Source organism: Lepidochelys olivacea, assembly GCF_965140295.1.
Source record: "Lepidochelys olivacea isolate rLepOli2 genome assembly, chromosome: 9".
NCBI lineage: Eukaryota > Metazoa > Chordata > Testudines > Cheloniidae > Lepidochelys > Lepidochelys olivacea.
In genome coordinates, this window is record NC_140419.1 from 27,284,464 (window position 1) to 27,306,648 (window position 22,185).

General features: G+C 40.4%; 1 protein-coding gene across 2 annotated transcripts in view; it reads right to left on the minus strand.

The window, feature by feature from the left end:
• MED12L (mediator complex subunit 12L) overlaps positions 1–22,185 on the minus strand; it is a 322,334-nt gene that overhangs the window by 33,376 nt on the left and 266,773 nt on the right. Inside the window, exons 35-39 of one of the 2 annotated variants that reach the window (XM_084639003.1) lie at positions 21,744–21,905; positions 19,559–19,921; positions 17,099–17,255; positions 11,805–12,016; positions 2,402–2,452 (exon numbers count right to left, since the gene is read on the minus strand). In XM_084639003.1, coding sequence (XP_084495129.1) covers positions 2,402–2,452; positions 11,805–12,016; positions 17,099–17,255; positions 19,559–19,921; positions 21,744–21,905 — 945 coding nt within the window. The remainder of the gene's footprint in view (positions 1–2,401; positions 2,453–11,804; positions 12,017–17,098; positions 17,256–19,558; positions 19,922–21,743; positions 21,906–22,185) is intronic. The other variant, XM_084639004.1, reaches the window with a different exon arrangement.

Sequence of the window (22,185 nt, forward strand, 5' to 3'; positions counted from 1 at the left end):
GCATCCAGCAGATATTTTTACAAAGATTGATTTAGTTTGTCTCTCTCTGTCAATTAATGCTTTACCAACATAAACAGTGTTCCCCAGGACTGGAAGTAAAGCATACAACCAACTTTGAAACTTAACTTTCCCAGTCAATAATGCCTGGCAAGCCATCAACACAGCTTTTAGAATAGGAACCTCACCAAGCCACAACAATAGATTAGTTTTTAATCAAGTAATTTTATTCATTTTTTTTTAAATTTGGATGAAATTTCTGGCCCCATTGAAATCAATGGCACAACTCTTATTGACTTCAACAGGGTCAAGATTTTACCCCTTGTCTGCTGACAAAATGTCAAGTCACAAGCCATTTAAGTCAGATTTTCAAAGGTGCTCAGCACTCAAAAGGTTCCCACTGTGACATTTGTAAGCAGATTTTTAAAAGATCTCAGCTTTAATAGACCGCCTAGCATGCTGAGATTTTTTTAAAAACTTGGCCATTTATCTTGGTACCTAAATGGGAACTACGCTCTATTAAAACTTGACCCTTGGATAATAGACATCCCAGAGACACAATATCCTTTCATAAAAGGTTAGCTAGAAAATGTATATGATTTTCTCCAATTTCTGATAAAAACTCAGTACTAATACAAAAATGTAAAATATGCTACACACTATATCATGAAACATCATTTATCTTCTGACTTCTGAAATGGGGATAAGGGTTTATGTTTCAATATTTAGCACTCATATGTCAACATGCTGTACTGATATTTCTTTTACTTGATGCAAAATCTAAAATACATTTATTATAAAACTTGCTTTCCAAGGTTGCTCAGTAATATGACAGCAGTGCAGTGCACAGTCCATGCATGCACGAGATCCAAGATCACAAGCATTAGGGGGGGGAGGGGGGGCTCCAAGAACAGAGGGACAAGGAAGAACTCTGATTCCATTGATGAAATGGCAGAACTACTATCCACTTAAGTGGGAGCAGGAACAGGCCTATGCCCATAATCTAAATGGAATTAATTGCTTCTCTGGAATTTTTGATGGCATGAAATAGGGTGCTGAGAAGCATGTTGCCCACACTACTTTTACAGCTCATCTGTCAGTCAGTCCATGGAGCAGTACTGGGAACACTACTGCAGAATCCCGTAAGTCTCATTTTACTAAAAGATTAAAGCTGGCATAATAGAAGCTCAAGGCAGGGAGGTGTTGGAAGGTAAAAACTGGAGCAAAACCAGCAATCAGCATGAAGATATGGGCAGATTGTGAAGATATGGGTCATGCTTAGATGTGTGTGGCATCAGAAACATCTCTCCTTTAATCTTGTAGAACAAAAAATATGAAATATTTAAAACAGGAAAATAATAGGAAACGTGTCTAAAGGAACACTCCATGTGTGCATGTGTATATGTAATCTACACATAGGGTGACCACATGTCCCGATAAAATTGGGATTGTCCTGAGATTGAACTCTCTGTCCCGCGTCTGGACCGATGTACGATCGGGACACCATGTGTCCCGATATTGTAGGGTTGTCAGGCCTCCAGCTGACGTGGGCTTGGCAGGTTCCCTACCTGACTGGCTCCGCACAGCTCCCCGGAAGTGGCAATATCTCCCTTTGGGTCCTGGGGGGGGCTCTACATGCTGCCCCCGCCATGAGCGCTGGCTCTGCAGTTCCCATTGGCTGGGAACCGCGGCCAATGGGAGCTGTGGAGGTGGCACCTGCCCACGAGGCAGCACATAGGGCCACCTAGCTGCACCTCCACCTGCGATCCAGAGGGAAATGTTACCTCAGGTGGCTCCCCAGAAGTGGTAAGTGCCACCCAGAGCCCGCACCCCCTCCAGCACCCCAAGCCCCTGCTCCCAAATTCCCTCCCAGAGTCAGCACCCTGAACCCCCCTCCCACACCCCAACTCACTGCCTCAGCCCTGAGACTTCCCCCATTGCAGCCAGGACTGGAGCCCAGGCTGTGCACCCCAGACCCGCAGCATGCAGTTGGTGCCAGGTCTGTGCGCCCCCGACACGTGGTTTCTGCAGGGGCTGGAGCCGGGGCCGGGACCATGTGCCCCCCAACCCACAGCATGGGCTGGAGCTGGGGCTGTGCGTCCCTGCAGTTTGCAGGTGGGGCTGGAGCCAGGCCGTGTGCCCCCCCCCCACCTTGCAGCTTCCTAGGGCTGTGTACCTCCCTCCCCCATCATTCCAGTGGGGGCTATGAGCCTGTGGCTGCCCCTCCACCATTTACTCTTGCAATCTGGTCACCCTAGTTACACACATGCGCACACTGTATCTGAGTAACAGGGGAGCTCAAAGCATATCATTCTCATTTACAGCAAACTGTGCAGCTTGTGAGTTGAAAGAAATGCATGTTTGTGCAAAAGAAAAAAAAAGTTGAAGACAGCAGTGTGGTTACCATTACGTTGTCAAAGCCTTCTTGAAGAGCTACAGCAGTGTTACAGACATCCTGAAGGAAAAGAACAGGCAAGAAAATGGCAAACAATACAGAGAATAAATATTAGCTTTAGTTCATTAGCAAAGTTGTTCCCTTAACCCAAACACTATTATTATATATAAATTACTTCAGTTTACATGACATTTTTATAACATAGTTATTGCATTGATGAGAAAAGGCTAGTGACATCCTTTCATAAGAGTCTGAAAATAATTATCATTTTACTATACATCCACCATCAGCAGTAACACAATCCACTTACCAAATGTATTATCTTTAGAAGGATTAGTATCAGATATTTTTACACCCTTTTATTTTTAATCCTTTTGCCATTTGGAAGAACCTGATAAACAACTGAGAACATGATAGGTGAATATGATCTGAGACAAACGATTTCAAATGCACCCCATGTTTAACAGTTTTGCACAACCTATTTAAAATAAATGAGTTTAAGAGTAAAAAGCTTCAGGGTATCATAGAAGGTCTGGGGACCTGACCACAACTCTCATTTCTTTGCAAAAGGGAAAAAAATTGCTGGAATGGATTTTAAACTAGACACAACCAGACAACTTGCTCTGTGAAATGTGGTCATTGGGCTAGGCAGCTACGCATTTGAAAGACAGCTATTAATCATCATCAACAGGTCAACATGTCCTCAATGGTCCATCTCCCAATGCAGCAAATTCCCAAACCCTATTGTGTGCACAGGTAAATGGAGGAATCTGGTTTGGAAATTGGGAGTAACTGCCTTGGATTAAGAAATATCTTTTATTGGGCCAACTTCTGTTTGTGAGAAAGACAAGCTTTTGAGCCACACCACTGGGGCTCTTCTTCAGGTCTGGGAAAGGGACTCCAAGCCACACAGCTAAATGCAAGGTAGAACAGATTGTTAAGCATAACAACCGAACTGGGTCTAATAAAAGATATTACCTCACCACCTTCCATAGGTGTCAACTTCTGCTGGCATTGGTGGGTGCTCAACACCCCCCCCCCGCCCCCAGCCCCACCTCAACTCCACCCCTGACCCCCCCCATTCCAACCCCTTCCCCAAATCCCTGCCCCAGCCCCACCTTTTCCCTGCCTCCTCCCCTAAGCACGCAGCATTCCCACTCCTCCCCCTCCCTCCCGGAGCTTGTTACGCTGCGAAACAGCTGTTTTGCAGCAGCAAGTGTTGGGAGGAGAAGCGGAGACGCGGCGCGCTATGGGGAGGAGGCGGAGGTTAGGTGAGGGGGCGGGGAGGGGAGCTTGGTTGCCCGTGGGTGCAGAGCACCCACCAATTTTTCCCTGTGGGTGCTCTAGCGCTGGAGCACCCACGGAGTCAGCGCCTATGCCATCTTCTCTCTCTACTTGTTTAGGAAAGGCACATTGGAACATGCAAACTGACCCGTAAAAAGCAGTTTGATAAGCAGGTCCTGGAGACATTAGAGAAGAGCTGATATTTAGAGAGCAAGGAGGCTGACAGTCTTAACAGAGATGGGATTACCTTCAAGAGATGTAAGCTATTCAACCCTTTCCTTTTTTCTTCTGTAATTTACCTGAGAATGCCCTATCTAGATTATGGGAAGTGTAAATATAGATGTGTTAAGCAAATGGTTTCTTTTGTTTTAATTACATTTTTCCTCTATTTTTAATAAATATATAGATTATTGTTGTGTGGACACTTCCATGCAAACATCCTCAAACAGAACCTCCAAGGAGAGAGGCTACTGTGTACAGTTTCTGGTGCCCAATCACAATCAGCTGGTGTTGCTAGCTGGCCATAGAGGGAGAACACAAGAGGAGACGTCAACAGACCAGGGAGGAGATGAGAGCTAGAGGAGGTGCAGGTCACACCGATATAAACAATACTTCCATACACTCTACTTGCTCTTCTCCATAAATCCAATCCTCAAAAGTGTTGTGCACCTTGTCACTGAGAGATATTGAGCATTTTCAACACACACTGAAATCAATGTGATGTGAGGGCAAGTAGTAGTTTCAGAGTATCAGATCGAAAACGGGTTACAGACACACCAGCTGTTCAACAGCAATGAGATTACTGCATTTGACACACAACTTCATAGTAATGCACTTCACAGAAAAATATCCATCTAAGCAACTACATTTATCATCAAATTATGTTCTTTATCCGGTACCGTTTTAACTCGTGCTGAAGGAGTACAAACCTGCGGTAGGCCATATTAGAAAAGTCCTTTAACTGTTCACTTTTTAAAACAATTTTTTACAAAATATTTTCATTTAAAAACATGGTAAAATAATGTCAGTAAGAACTTTTTTCCTGAATATACAGTATTTTAAATGTTATAATTAAAATAAGTGTACTTCCCACACTGGAAGAACATGCATATTCTATATGTTCCTCAGAACAAAAATATGGAAGATGAGTAAACACTGCATCTGTGGACTGCGTTCCGTAACATGTTTTGCATTACCATGCAGATCTAATAAAAACAAATATTTGATCTCCTATGAATAGGAGGAATAAAAACCACTAAGTCATCAATAAGTGATTCATTTCTAGCCATAGCTGACACAGAAACATCACATCTCCTGGGAATAGAGAAATATGGTTAAGATGATCTTACAAACTGTCAGAATACTGATATCAGGATATCACAAAGAGTTTGTTTTGTAGCAGATAAATCTACAGGGAATTTAGATCTCAACCACAACTTCCTAGACCCATAGCTAGATTAACACACTCACGGGCTTCATCTACTACACTGACTGGCTGGTTATCTTCTGATCCTCTTAACACAACATACCTAACTGCACTTAGCCTTGGTCTACACTGGGGGGGTGGGAGGGAGAGAAATCGATCTTAGTTACGCAACTTCAGCTACGTGAATAACATAGCTGAAGTCGACATACTTAGATCGACTTACCATCATGTCTCCACTGCGGTGAGCCGACTGCTGCCGCTCCCCCGTCGACTCTGCCTGCACCTCTCGCAGCGCTGGAGTACAGGAGTCGATGGGAGAGCACTTGGGGGTCAATTTATCACTTCTAGACTAGACGCGATAAATTGATCCCCGTTGGATTGATTGCTGCGCGCCGATCCGGCGGGTAGTGAAGACATACCCTTAGGCTCTCATTGTGAAACTCAGGCTGGACCCCTACTTCAAGCATTTCTAATTCATGGTTTCCCTCATTGAATCTTTACAATTACCATTAAAATCAACTGAAAGTCTAGTGTCAATACCACAGACATTTTCTACATGAAAGTGGATGATTACATTCTTAATCACAAATAGTAAAATACATGTTCTTTGCATCAGTAATTGTTTTGTCTTTAATAAAGAAATGGTGCCGGATTCTGCTGTTACTCTAGGGTACAACTCTGATACAACTACACCCGTGTAAGTGCAAAGTAGCTGCATTGCAGTCAATGGTATTACTCTGGCATTATACTACTGTAACTTTGGTCATAATGTGACTCATTTATGTCTTAATGTATCTTATTTTAAAATGATCTAGGTTATACATTGCAGAAAACTAACAGCCAAGAAACATACTATTTTATTGTAATAAAAATATCAACTAATTTTACTCTGTCATTTAAATCATAGCAATCACCTTATTACAACTTAGTAAATTCATTCACCAAAATAACACAAAAAAGCGATTTCCAAATATCTAAGGCAACTGTTATGTATTAATCCTTCATTCTTCATTGTACATAATAAATTAATAGAAAAAAAATAAATGACATACTTTTTTTCCCTAGCTAAACAAAAATCTTTATACTGCCTATTTGTATTTACCATCAGAAAATTGTCCTTCAGGAACACTAAAAATTGCTTACAGGTGTTTTATGGTGCTAATCAAGCATAGCATTGTTATAAGATTTCTGTACAGGAATTCTAAACGGTCTATAAACTATTATAGGATTCCTTGTAATTCACAGTAGCCTTTTATTCTATATGTAATATTTGAAATCAGTGGAGCAAATAATAGTTTTTAATAGAGACTGTTTACTTTATAGCTAAAAGTTTTTAACAGAATGGCATTTACAGTCCCACCAGCTCAAAAGTATTGGTTCCTTCTGGATTTATATAGAAGGATCTAGGGGGTCCTATAGAATTGCATACTATGGATGTTTTGTGAAATAGACCGTGCTACTTATGTTAGTGAATAACATCTCCAATTTTCCAGATGGCAGCAACATACAGAAATAGAAATATTTAAGAAACTCTCTTTGCTTCACTACCCCTTAAAAAAATGTAGCTCATGATGGTGGTGCCCAAAACTTACCAAATGCCTTAAATAAAGATAAGATTTGCAGCTGCTAACATTTTTTTTTTACCTTCCAGTTTTCAAGTTATTTCCTGTACTAAGCCCAGGGAAATAAAAAGAAATATCGCAAATGCTGACATGACCATGTCTTTTTCACTTAGGTAAAACTGGCAAATTTTTCAGTCCCACTACTGTATTTGAACGATGGAGGAAAAGGCTGCAGAGCGTTCACAAGAATTTCTGGTTGTATGACAGCATGTGCCTGGGAGGCCTGTGAAATCAACTTATATTTTTAAAGCTATTATCGACTCTCGAATTCTTTTGCCAAAATTTTCCCCATTGTTGCTAACACCTGTGCAACTCCACCAGTGCATTAAACCTCAGTGTAGATAAGGCTCAGAGCAGATCTAAACTATGTGGTGTTAAAAATGCCAGCAGGCAGAGGAGCCATCTCTCAACTATAACTGCCACCACTGAAGTAGGTCACATGGTGTTCGCAATGATGGGAATATTTTGGTAATATGTTTAGTATAGACAGCTACAGATGCTGTCAGTAGGCCCTTTAATCACAAATAAAAGTCCCAGGAAACAGATGACACCACAAAGAGCCTGAGCCTGGCATTATATACACAACCTTGGCAGTGGCCAACCCAAATGTCTGTACCAAGCCCTGTTGCATGTTGTGAAAGCCTTGTCTATGCATAAAACTGCACAGGTTTAACTAAAAGGTTTAAAAACTAATTTAGTGAAGCCAATGCAAAACACCTATCTGGATACTCTTAAACTGATTTAAATCCGGTGTATACTGATGTAGCTGAAACTGATTCATTACCAAATTAAATTAAATGTATTACTCTTTTGCATCTGCACAGATTTTTTTGTCAGCATAACTATTACAGTTAGGGGTGTTCTTAAATGAGAGGATAAAACAATTAGGATTTTCGTTTAGGCTTCTGTATATTTAACACTACTTATTCAGGCAGAGATTTGCTGATATCTCTATATTCTATCTTGTGAATATGAAGCCAAGGGACCTTTAAGTAAGTAGTACTGAGTTGGGCCCTTAATAATGTTGCTTAATATAGGAAATCTTGTAGCTGGATTACTTTCTATGAAATAGGAAATGTTGGGTCGCTATATATGGTTGATCATTACACTTAATTTTAATATAATTTGAGATCTTATTTCTTATTAGTGGGAATCTTTTTTAGTCTTATCTGGTTTGTAATTTGTATTATCTTTTAACCTGCAACTAAAACGAAGCAAAACAATTGAAGGTTTTTTTTCTTTTTATATTTTATTGACTGACGTTCTTTCTAAACCACTTCTTAATTCTTTGATAAAAAGAAAATAGTAATCAATAAAAGATCTTCGGGGAAGGCACTGTTACATATTTGCACTATGCCTAGCACAATGGTCTCTAAGCGCTACAGTAATAAATAACAATAATAAAATATCTGAAACCAACATACTACTCTCTGCTCTTCATAGTTATATTTTTGCCTGTTGCCCTGATGAGCCCCCTAAATTTAGTGACAGACCATAGTGTCTGCCGGGGTTAGGACTAGGAGTGGGAAGAAACCAAGGAACAGCTGTTCTCTGTAGGTCCCCAGGGATGTGGGTGGATTTTAAATGGAAAGCTGCACAGAAGTTCCTGCTGTTCAGAAGAGCAGTATCTCCTACACAACTGCCAACCCTCCCAAGTTCCCCTTGGATTTGTCTACAGTACAAGTCGATTGGGGTTTAATCAGGTTGGCTGTCACAGTTTTTCTCTTATTTATGGGTTTTGTACTGCCATCCCTTACAGTAGTATCTGGGCTCATTTGTTCTACACTGATCACTAAGTCACAATCAGCAGTGTGTCAAACACAATACAGTTTTATAATATGGAAAATTCCCCATGTCCGCCATGGGGATGGGAGAAGCCCACACAAAACCCCCCAATATCTTGTGGGTGTTCTAATATCTGTTTGGATCTTAAGACTCATATAGTTTCCTGCAGTCAACCCCTCTTCAGTGCCAAACAGAAGGAAGTGAATTTCCTGGCCCTACAGAGGAGTAGCTCTTCGCCCCAGTAGTATTTGGTTATGGGTATTTGTGCCAACAAAAATCAACAGCATTTGTACAGCATGAACTAACTGAATTCTAAATGCTAGTATCTTGCCTCATTCTGAGGGACAACAGACATGAGGAAAGAAAATCCTCAAGGAAGAAACCACAACAGTGCTGGAATTTCTCCTATTTCCATCTGAGAAGTACAGAGAAGCGAACAAATGGAGTTTCTCTCTCTCTTTGGCTGTCAAACACCAAGCCACCGCTTGTGAATAGTGCTATGTATCATCATTTACTATTTGTGCTGCAGTAGAACTTCAGGGCCCCAAAAGAGCAATACAGGCCCCATTGTGTTAGCCACCCTATAAGCACATAACAAAAAGACAGTCCCTGCTGTACAGAGCTTTCAGTCTAATGAAGAGACAACAGACATATGGGGAAAGCACAAGGTAATGAGATGATTATGAACAATGTGCTAAGCAGCTGTCTCAGCATACCAGCTTTCTAATCATTGTTGAGGTTTTTGTAGACATCACAGCAGAGGAGAGGTTTAAGAAGGGATTTGAAGGAGGATAATGAAATAGTTTTATGGATATTTACAGGGAGCTCCTTTCATGCAGCACAGGACAAAGCAGGTAGATACTTGCTGGAAAATTTGATAAATGGGCAATCAAGACAGGTATCTTTGTCAGAGTGGAGGCAGAAGTCGACATCATGATAGTATATGAGATGATATATAGCATAGGGATAGGCCAAAAGGGCCTTAAAGGTGAAGACGGGTAGTTTATGTTTGACATAGTTTACACTGTTTATAAAATTCAACAAAATGAAGCTCTGGGAAATGCTGGTCATTCTATATTTGGTTCACACACTGGGCAGTAATTGTCTATCAATATCCTGTATATAAACACCGAGCCTAGACAGATAACTCAGATTGACAGGTTATATAATGTGGTGATCTATTGCGGTGGGAGCTTGCAGGTAGATTGACAGGTTATATAATGTGGTGATCTATTGCGGTGGGAGCTTGCAGGTCTGCTGACAGGGTTTCACCTGTTCTATGGATAAAAACGGAAGACAAGTGTCTGCAGGACTGTGCAGTCAGCACTTTTCATAAGCGTTAAATTCACTTATTGAGAAAAGCATAACACATTCTTGGGAAATGGAAATTTGATGGATTTAAGTTGTTTCCGCAAGCTAAACAACTTGCTGATCTAGTTTTGCAAGGACTCTACCACAGTTAAGTGGAGTCTGTCCTCCCTGCCCCCAATATATGAATAATCAGATGAGAGAAGCCCTTATTCTTAGGGAAACAAAATTCTTCAGCAAATTTTACCCACAAATGGATCCTTTATATGATTACCATCAACAAATTGGCAATGAAATTGCAACTTATACTGGAAAAACAATAGAATTTACTCATCAACTTTCTTAGGACTTGTGTTGAGTTGGCTTATTTTATTTGCTTTTCATTTATGTATGTATTGTGTATATTGTACATCAGGAGCTGCTGTTCATCCATTCTCGGCCAATAATGAACACATCCACAGTCACTTGCACGAGATGACAAACATACCATTTTACAAAGGTCAGATTAGCAAAACATTTCCTAGAAAAAAGAACTACTCCCTCGGAGCAATAAGCCAAAGGAAAAAAAAATGGCTTGATGCTCAACTGTATATTTATTGGTGCCAAGGATTTCCTTACAGGAAAGATGAAGTTTTTGTTCCAAGAATGTCCAAGAAGCAGATTTTGAAAGATTTGAAAACACAATCCGCAGTAAGGGCAAGATGTGAAAGGGCAGGGCAACAAATCACTCAAGTTTCATATATGAATTTTTTGTAACAGGGATCTGGAAGCCAATTTTATTTTTAAATACTGTTCTTTAGCTCTGATTAAGCCATCAGCTTTGGGAGGGACCTGCAGCAATCTCCAGGAAACTAGGTTCAAGTTGTGCACCTCCCACATACTTACATAGCATACAAGAGTGGTTTTGTGTATAACATTTGTTCGTTGCTCTTTATGAAACATCAGAAATTTTTAGAGAGAGAGAGAGAGGAAACACTCCCCCGTGTGTGTAAATGGCTCCCCCTGGAAATTCTGGAATTATTAAATGTAATTAAGGTTGTTATTAAACAGCAGAAACAGAGCAAATTTGGTTTACCCAGTCTGGCAGTATATTGGATCAAGCAGCATGAATGTGAAAAGCTCTCTCAGATTCTCACCTTGACGGAATTTAGAAACAGTCTAAGGTGATGTGCTTTTTAAAAATTATATGCAGCTCCAAGAATAATAAAAAGTCTGTAGTATTCTCCTAAAGTACACGTAATATTGACAATACCAGTATGAAGATTCATAGGAGCCTTTTATTTCAGATTCAGTCTCAGGGTTATAGGAAAGGCAAAAACGATGTTAGAAGCTGAACTGCAACTTACCACAACAAAATGTGCACAACAGAATGACGAACATGTGGGAGGGTCCTAGAGCTCAGGCTCCAGCCCAAGCCCGAATGTCTATACCCCAATGAAACAGCCCTTAGCCAGAGTCAGTTGGCATGGGCCAGTGGTAGAATTTTATTCTTCTTTATCACCTGTTGAAGTTTTAAGTAACTCCCAGTTTTATAAGGTAAGCGACCCGTAATTGAGATCAGAATAGGGTCGTAGGGATTTGCAATCTCTAATGATACTTTCCTTTCTGTAGTGCTTTACAAAACATATTCAATTCTACACATGTTGCCTGTAAAAAAGGTCTGACCCTACTTACATACATTTAAAATATCAGTACACTCATTAAACAGATTAGCAGAGGGAAGTTAAAGGACATTAAGCATTAGAAGACCAGCCAATGATTTCATGAGATTTGCAGTAGAATTAAAAAGGACACACAGACAAAGCAGTTGGTTTGGCAAATAAAGTTTAAAGAATAAATGGCCCTGGTGGAAAACGACTTGGACCTGCTGCTGTAGCAGTAAACTGAGATCAAAATAACCTCAGATGGCTCATCGGCTACATGCAATTAACTATAATACAAGATGAAAGAAAGGCCTCCCTCTCCATGTTTTGGGGTTTGAACAAACCTGTTGGAAAGGTCTTGTTTGGGCTTGCTGCCTGAGTAGCCGCTGTTGCTGCTGCTGCTGCAGAAGTTTCATCTGGAGCAGCTGCTGCTGAGACGTAATTGCATGTATGGAGGGTGGCTGCATCATGGTACCAGAACGCCTCTGTAGCATGTTAGACAGGGCTTGTTTTGTGTTCGTTGGAACAAAAGAGCCTGTAGGATCCAATCTGGAACCTAAAAAACAAAATATAAATGTTTTCCCTGTCTTTTAAAGCAAAAGGGCTGACAGATCACTGTTAATCTGTCTATTCTATTGCATATCAAATACAAATAAACTATAGTAAGCGGTCTGTCTCTTTAAAGGCAGAGAATTGGATTCAGATTAATATTCCCAGCCAGAACAATTAACAGGCAAGCACAGTTTACAAAAAAGAGCAGAGCACCTTTAAAATAGAGCTTTACTGGAAGTCTATCCATTTTCTAGGTTCTAATAATGGAGCTGGTGCCCAAAACTGTAATATCCGAGTGCCTCAGATGTGAAGATGAGAGAGGAGACAATTACTGCGTCCAAACAACATTCAAAATAACTGTTCAAATTGCAACAGTTTGACACTGGAGAAACAGAAACTAGAGTCCTTGCCCAAAGCAATGAATACAATCCTGAATGGATTTGGGAAACCTACAAAGGTCATTTAATAAGAGACCATCAGAACGTTTTGAGGAGTACATCGGTAGCAATACCTTTCTAGGAAATGTTTCAGAGGGGCAGATCAAAGTGAATGGTCCTAAATTCTAGGCCCTTCTGATGGGGTATGCTTGCCCCAAACTTGCCTGGAAGCGGGCAATATAGGTGAGGTGGGTGGGGTTGCAAGTGCTTTGGAGGATAGGATTAAAATTCAAAATTATCTAGACAAACTGGAGAAATGGTCTGAAGTAAACAGAATGAAATTCAATATGGACAAATGTAAAGTACTCCACTTAGGAAGGAACAATCAGTTGCACATAGAAAATCGGAAATGACTGCCTTGGAAAGAGTGCTGTGGAAAGGGATCTGAGAGTCTCAGTGGACCACAAGCTAAATATGAGTTAACAACGTCGCAAAAAAAGCGAACATCATTCTGGGCTGCATTAGCAGGAGTGTTGTAAGCAAGACACAAGAAGTAATTCTTCTGCTCTACTCCTTGCTGATTAGGCCTCAACCAAAGTATTGTGTCCAGTTCTAGGCACCACATTTCAGGAAAGATGTGGACAAATTGGAGAAAGTCCAGAGAAAAGCAACAAAAATGATTAAAGGTCTAGAAAACATGACCTCTGAGAGAAGACTGAAAAAAAATGGGGTTGTTTAGTCTGGAGAAGACAGGACTGAGAGGGGACATAACAGTTTTCAAGTACACAAAAGGTTGTTACAAGGAGGAGGGAGGTAAATTGTTCTCGTTAACTTCTGAGGATAGGGCAATGGGCTTAAATTGCAACAAGGGTGGTTTAGGATAGACATTAGGAAAAACTTCCCGACTGGGAAGTTAAGGGTAGTTAAGCACTGGAATAAATTGCCTATGGAACTGTAGAATCTCCATCATTGGAGACTTTTAAGAACAGGTTAGACAAACACCTGTCAGGGATGGTCTAGAGATAACACTTCGTCCTGCTATGAGTGAAGGAGAGTGGACTAGATGATCTCTTAAGGTCCCTTCCAGTCCTGAGAGTCTATAATTAACTTATTAGGCTGCAAGCTGGGGGATATTACATTGAGATGAGAGCCCTAATTAAGGAAAGCTCCCCTGTGGAGGAACAGGAGGGGGTTCTATAAAACCAGGGAGCTGGTAGCAGAGCAAGGGCTGCAGTCAGTCTTTCTGTGATATGGGAGAGAAAGGGATTTGGACCAAAGAGGAAGAGTTTGTCTAGCAGAACCGGAGATAGGGGTTTAGCTAGGGTGGAGAATGTGAGCCTGGGATAGGAAAGGTAGGAAGTAGTCCAGGAGAAAGGCAGGAAGGTTTGGCATAGTGCAGACGTTGGCTGCTGGAGAGAGGCCTCTGGATTGGAACCCAGAGTAGCGGGTGGGCCTGGGTTCCTCTACCAGCCAATGAATGAGTGGCACAATCTGGGCAGTGATCTTGAAGACTATTTGGGACTGTTCATCCCAGTCACTGAGGAAGTGACTTAGCCATGGCAGTGGACTTAAGGACTGCCTAGGATGCCATGGAGGATTTGATAGAACTCTGGAAGGAGAGGACCATTATGACTTGGCCGGAAGGTTAAGGCACCAACATGAGGCACTGCCGCTCCTGAGGAACCAGAGAGCGATTGCAGAGCGACAGAGCAAGATGACGAGCTGGCAAACCGTGAGACGAGGGCATTCAGGCTGAAAGAGCTAATCCCCAGAGTGGCCAGGAGGGGGACCCCATGAGTAGCAAACACTGTGAGAGCACTATTGTAATACAAATGGATAACAATACATGTATAATTGAGGACCACCTCAGGGAAACAAGGAGGATGACTAGAGACCTCTAATCCCTCTAATGCCATTCTGTCAAAGGGACAGGGAGAAAGAGAATGCTCTCTGGAGAAATGTAAAATATTGATTATTCCCTGTAACAACCTAAATAGTTTAGCCTACACTTTGTACCTATTTAGATTAGTATAGGCAAAGTTTAAGCCTTACTTATGTTACATATACTGCTTCTTTTATTTTATATTATTTTTCCTACTTCTATTATTCCTAAATCTTGTTTTACTGAAATCCAGATGATTTTAGAATGGTCAAGAATTTCATGCAGATGGTCACAAAGAGGTAAAACAACTTTCAGCTTCCAAGAGGTGGCAGTTATGAAAGAGTGTCTGAAATCTACCCAGCTTTGGAATCTTGGTCAAATGGCATGGTCTTAGGAGTCCCCTCTTGTAAGATGTGCTGCTTTCCTCTGGTTCACCAGATACACAGAAGATACCCAAGTTTAAGGGTCAAAGTGACAAGAGCCTACATACCACACCTGTACTATCAAAATTATGTCATTTATGATCACTGCGAATAGAACGGCACAGAAAAATGCCTATTTGAATTATCAGGGAGATTTAGGCACAGAGGTTTATATCCCTTCTTTTTCACTCTCTGCAAACGTCCATTTTCCGAGAGGCTCCATTCCCTACATGATTATTGTAGATGGTCAGTTTGTAACAGTGTGGAGTCTGTGTGTCTGAATTAGTTCTGTACCAAAGGTTCAGCCTCATTGTTCTCTGTGGTGTATAGCTAAGATCGTTTGTCCTTCTCCACGCTCGGCTCACTAGTTTTAGCAACATCGGGACCCCTACTGAGTACTGTTTTGGGTTTTGGCATTGTTGGGACCCCTAACAGATACTGTGTGAAACTTGTAATGGGTTGAGTTAAAACCCCACTGAAATTGGTAGGTGTAAACTCATCCTTCAATTACCATAACTATAAGCATAAGCCCCACCTAAGACAAAAGGTGTGTGAGAACCCATCCAGGAGCTTTTGGTTGAGTATTCTTTTGGCTAGATGCATTTGGGGGGTGGAGGGCTGGGAGAATGGGAGGGGAAGAGAGATCACATAGAAACTGAGGACAGACAAGGACAGACAGTCAGACAGCCTCAAGGAGCATTTGAAAGCATAGTGGCTGATTCTGGAAGAAACTTGGGAAGAGGTTTTGGGGATCAAGGGTGCAGGCTAAAAGAGTGCTCTTTGTGCTGTGAGCAAAATAATCTGTTTCCTGTTATTTGATTCCTTCTGCATTCAGAGACACAGGACTGTGTACATTCTCTGTAAATAAACAAAGTTGTACAAAAGAAATACCAGACTCAATTTCTACTTCCAATTGGAACAACCTACTAAACCCTGAATTTTTGGCTAGCCGCTCAGGCCAAAACAGGTAAGAGAAGGGTAAGACAGGATACAGGGAGAAATGATTTCATGCAAATGGAAGGGAGAGAAATACACATAAAAAAGTAGTGAGATTGCTTGTTTTGCATGGTATTTATATTAGTTCCATCTCCCTCCCTCCTTTTTCCTCTCTCTCTCTCTCCAATTTCTCAACCAACATCTAATTAAAAGGTTTATAAATAAAAGGCCAAAGAAATCTCCATAACTAAATGCAGTAGTACTAGCAGCTCTCAAGTCACACTTGCTCCAGCATTCCAACAGCCTCCTGATTGAGGTGGGTACAGCTGGATTGTGCCAATAGGTATAGTCTAGCAGCTTGAGATCACAGGACTGCAAACCATAAACTCCTGAGTTCATGACACCAAATGTTTGAAAAATAGCTTTGAAGACTGACAGTGGTCTGTGAATGCTAACTCCTGGTACTGAAGATGATAAAGCGATGTACTGTACAACACATTTTATCCTGAAAAATAAAAATTATCCATGACAGTTCATTAACAGAAAGTGAGTAGTTTTATGACAATCTGCAAAAGAATAAGTCCATTCCACCCTGACATAATAGAGGCCAAATATCTCTTATTCTCTGTGTGCTGCCTGACATAAATTAATGTGTGTTTACTATGAAGGAAAACTGACTTCATTTGCAGCTTTCTTAACTTCATCTCCTTAATTTTTACAATCATCTAACATTTTCTAGATATTTTTTACCTAGAATAAATAAAATCTACTTATAGTTGAAACATCAGAAAAAATATTTTATGTTTACATATTTGTAACCAAACTTATACAATTTTTATGTTGTATAATTTTCCTTCATGATGTGGTAGCTATTTTTATAGCATCTAAAGATTTTATATATTTCCCCTTAGAGTATGCAAAATATTTTCATTGGACATGAACATGAAATGAAAAACAAAATAATGTATGCAAACACACATGGCAAGCAAATGCTGAAGATGTGTGTTATCCCATGGTATTTATATGCCACTTATAATGGACATTGATCAATTTATAACAACAAACCAAAAATCGGGATTGGATTAGTATCAAAATACACATCATGAATCAAAGTAACAAGGCAAATACCATTATTTTTTTAAAAATTATATTTTCTTATACCTCCCACATTAAACTTTATCAGCATTCTGCCAGAATTCCTCTAACACATCTCAGTGATCTATTTGTGCCCAGTGATAAAACACAAATGTAATACATTAATGGAGGTGATCCTCAAAGTTTTTTAGTTGAGAAAGTAAAGCCCTTGTATTAAGTGAACTAAAGGATTAAAACTCAAGGCTTCAGCAGACACATCATGTTTTGGGGAAAAAACTAAAGTAAAAATAAGATATTGCTGTTATTTCAAGAAGTAACATTCTTATTATACAACAAATAACATATCTCCATTTACTTCCAAAGCCTACACATACCTGCTGGAAGAGGCTGGTTCTGAACAAAGAAACTAGGCTGTTGTGGTTGTCCCATAATGTTATAACCCCACAAGGCAGACTGGGGATGATGCATCATTTGAGAGGAAATTGGTGAATAGTTGGGAGGCACTCTGTATAAGTTGTTCTGTGGATATTCCTTGAACATACCATAAAAAGGAATGTTACTGACGTTCATACCCTACTCACTCATAAATAATGCCAGTTTTCCTACTAAATTATTTAAGGATTGGAGACTGTTCCCATTGTAGTTTACTTTCCTGTAAAAAATAGATGGAGTCACAAACTATTTACAGGTAACTAAAAATGACAGCTTCTCTTAAATGTTCCATCCTGCTTCATCTTATAAAAACTATCTTCTACAGGCTAGAGCACGTCAACACAATTTATAGTGTACCCACAGATAACACGGGGAATCTAAAGTGAAACATCACAAAAGGCAAACAACCCCAAACCCTACATTAAAGTTACCACTATTGTATCTGCATATGCAACACATTCACAAGCTAGTCTTAAGCTTACATAATACCACTACATCTGGACTATAGTATTAAAACATTTATTATATAAAGAAAAGGTTTCAGAAATTGTGGGTTTGCCATTCAATCATGAAGTTCTGGCCTTAGGTGAAGAAAAGGTCATATATAATAGGACCTCAGTCATGAACACCAGAGTTACGAACTGACGAGTCAACCCCACATCTCATTTGGAACCAGAAGTACGTAATCAGGCAGTATACGGCACAGTATTGTGTTAAATGTAAACTATTAGAAAAAGGGAAAGTTTAAAAAAAGATTTGACAAGGTAAGGAAACTGTTTCTGTGCTTGTTTAATTTAAATTAAGATGGTTAAAAGCAGCACTTTTCTTCTGCATGGTAACATTTCAAAGCTGTATTAAAGTAATGTTCAGTTCTAAACTTTTGGAAGAACAACATAATGTTTTGTTCAGAGTTATGAACAACCTCTATTCCTTAGGTGTATGTAACTCTGAGATTCTACTGTAGAAGGGTTAAGTTTGCCACATTAGAGGTTTTCTATACTGTGCATGTGCATTGGACCTTGGTGTTTATGTGTGTCTCAGACAGCAACACCCTCCAACCACATACACAAAATACAGCATAAAACAGAAAAATTTGGTAACAAATTGCAACAAACTCCATGGAAAGTTAAAATGGCATCCATTTATTAGATCCTAGTGACCTGTTTCAAGTTGTCCATGTCCCTTTAATATGAACTAGGCCTCAACCAAAGCCCAAGTTCCAAACACACACTGATATTGGTAAATTTAGAAATGTATCCAAACTATAACTCAGGTGCTTCTCTAATGTAAGCAAGGGAACAAATAATAACCATGTGTGGGTATGCCTGAATGATTCAGATCCAGTCTACAGTAGAACCTCAATGATACAAACATCAGAGTTACAAACTTACCAGTCAACCGGACACCATGTGGACCCAGAAGTAATCAATCAGGCAGCAGCAGAGACAAAACAAGACACCTTCCCTCAGAAAATACTGTACTACCCTCAGGGGCTCAGGGCTTCAACCACGCGGGGGAGGGGGAGAGGGGCTGCAGCTGCAGGGTCGGGGAGGTAAGGCTCCAAATGGTTTCTGACCCTTGGGAGCACCAGGGCCCAGTGCTTTAGACCCTTGGGAGTGCTGGGGCCCAGGGCTTCAGCCATGCGGCTCCATTCTTGGCTTCAGCTCGGCGGGGGACACCAGGGCGGGGGACACCAGGGCTCTAGCTACAGGGGGAGTGCCAGTTTTAGCTGAAACTGAGAGCAGAGCTGTGGGAAGCCCTGAGCCTTGGCAATCACTCCCCCCACACCTACCCTGGGTTGGAAGCCAGGAACAGAGGCTACCCCCCATGAGACTAAAACCTGGAGTGGAGCTGCAGGGCTGAAGTGCCGAGCCCCAGCGTTCCCCCCAGGTCTAAAGCCCTGAGCCCTTGTGCTCCCGCAGGCCAGAAGCCCTAAGTCCCCTGCCCAGAGCCCCACCATCCTGAGTGTCAGAAGCCCCAACCCCTCCCCACCCCGGCCCAGAGCCCTGACTTCCCCCACTCTTCAGCTGCAGCCCCAACCCACCCTATGGCTGAAGTCCATAATGTCCTATTAGGGTTACGAACATTTCAGAGTTACGAACAACCTCCATTCCCGAGGTGTCCATAACTCTGAGGTGCGACTGTAGTATGTTTCAGTAGATTTCATATTAATTTTCAAGTATTATTAATTTACAGTGCATTCCTATACATCAATCCTCTAGGCAGGCTTGTCTGGTAACATTTTGTCTTACTGCTTAATTTTTACAATTTACTCTCTTCTTAGCACTCAATCTTGCAAGTTGCTGAGCAACTTCTGTAGGTGGTGAAGACAATCGCACGTTGCAGCAAGAAGCCTTTAATTACCTGGGTACTTGTTTAACGCTGTACATTTAGTCACTTACATCTGCTCTTGAGTTTGATTTTGTCTTTCTTTTCCTGCCTTTTGTTTTCTTCTCTTCGTCCGTGGTAGGCTTTCCCTGATCTGACAGCTCTGCTGATTTTCTTTCTGGTTCCTGAGAAACGGGTGTAGTAGGCTCTTCCTCTTCCTCCTCTGGAGGAAGTGATAAGGGCTCGAGGTAGTAGCTTCGTGGCTTGGGCTTGGGATGTGTGTGGTACAGGAGAAGATGCTGCTGCTCCTCATACTTTATCACTTTCCTATCAACACGAACTGTACCAAACCAAGCCCAGGAGAGTGGAGCAGGATTTTTATGACCCTCAAATAAATCCCAAGAGGACACTTTCTGTTTTGTTGATACCTGAAGACCCTGTTTCGAAATACAAAGTACCACAGCACTCTTAAAATGATACCTTAACAACAAAGAATGTGAATTACCTGCTTTTGTGTACTATGGTTAAAACCACTGTATGGATTTTTTTTCCCTCAACACAAAAACTATCATTTACATGTTTGTATGGGAATTCAACTAGCATCCAAGGCTGACACCTGTTAGAATGAATCAAGCTACATTTTCATAGTTTTGTATGTTGATAGCTGTACCGGGTTTTTTGAAAATGTGGTTATTTTCCAATAAATTTCTTACGTTTTATCTATCATGCAACAGCTTCCTTGGACATCAGTGCAAACAATCTACCTTTTAAATAACAAAAATTATTAATCACCAGATTAAAACATAGGACCAAAACACTCAAAGTACATATATTTAAAATACAACTGAATAAGTGTCAGCACTATACTTCATTTCCTGAAAAATAAAAAAGCTGAATTGCCCTTGGAAAGAGCGGTACAGCTAAAAAAATATCCTAGCGTTTCTTTTTCATGCTAAAATTTTGGTCAAAAAGTATGTAAATTTACATGAAGCTAGACAGTTTTCCGAGGACTACTCATCCAAGGAAACTGGTTTGCACTGCTCGTTTGTGAAATGTGAATGGGAATAAGAAATGTGTTCCCAACATACTAGTTTCACATAGTAGCATTGAGAAAACTGAAGCGGCTCACTCTAGCCCAAAAAGACTCTCCTTCAAAGGAGAAATAAATGTGCATGATTTAACTTGCTTTATAGAGCAGCTTTGAGAAGCAGGGACCACTCTCTCCCTTCAGGAAAACTAAATCAATTGGGCTCTTTAACTCCTACCAAATCCCTCCAATGATTTTTAAAGGTACCCGTCTTTAATTATATGCCTGATGTGCCCTGTGGCTAGACCTTGGGTGGGGGCACACTTCACTTTTAGGGAAAGGCTGTTAGTGAGGATGGATGATTGTGTCCCAGTGGGGCAACAGTTTTTCTCAGAGCTACTCCAGTAGTCGCCTCCAAGGCATAGGTTATTTCCATTTGGTAACAGGCATATCAGATGGCAGTCAAGACCCTAGATTGTAAAATGAAGCAATACAAATTTCAAAAATAAATAGATAGGAATTGAACCTGAATCTCAAACTCTGGGGCTTTTGTTTGTAGGAGTTCATAGTAACCTTTCATTCAATTTTAATTTGTGTGGGTTTTGTACTGCCAGTTTTATAAATTAATTAAATAAAAAATGAAGTGAAACAATCAAAACTGCTGAATTTTGCTTAGTGGCTACACAAGACTATGTAAAAACCATACAATTTTTCATTGCTTACACCTAAAACCAAATCTATCCAAGCTTCTCAAAACACTTGCAAATATCGGTGAGCTGTTACATGAGGATGGACTGAGTTTTTATTGGTAAGGAAATCTAGAAAGTGTCACCCACTGTGTGTGAATTTTCATACAGCTCAAATTAAAATGTATGTTATCTCTGTTGACATTAAAGCATACTTGTACCAGTAAAAGGTCAATTATCTTGAAAAAGATTTTTCTAAAAGGTATTGTTCCATGAGGTTGAGAATTCTCGATCTACCAAGAACATCCATTTCTCCTCTCAACTTGGTAACATTATGACCATTTTTAGGAGTGATTATGCATAGAAAGATCAGCTGTTTGTTTCTGTTTTTTAAGGAAGGTACATTAAAACAGAAGTACAGTACTTCCATAAGTTTCAGATACAGTCAGACACTGTAAAAAATTACATCAAACTGTTTATTTGACTTTCATATGCATGAGAAAGTCATAACAAAACTGAGATGTTAAGGTAAACATTTACTCTTGCCTGTTTCTTATCTATGGAGTCAAATCCTGCAATTTTGTTTCCTTTGGTGTCAATCAAAGATCCCATTGGCTCACAGGTGATAATGTCACACGTCTGTTTTGGCAAAGGTAGCAACTGGCGAACTTTGTCAATACTTTCCGAACACTTGTCTCCTAGCTCTTTCTAACAAAAAAGAGAAGTTAAAATGTTACAATGCTTCACAATTCAAAGACAGCAAGTTCCCAGATGAATCACTTCCTTGTACTTTTACTAAATATAATCAAGTATTTTAGCTTGGCCTTTGTTGCACCTATAAATTGCCTTGTGCACTTCCTTTTTATTTGAAAACAGAAGATATAAACAGGATTTAAGTGAAATGGGCTGATTTAAAAGTCTCAAACATGGCTAAAAGTATGATGATACTCCTTCAGATATTGCTAGGGCACTTGTTGCTGAAGGATCT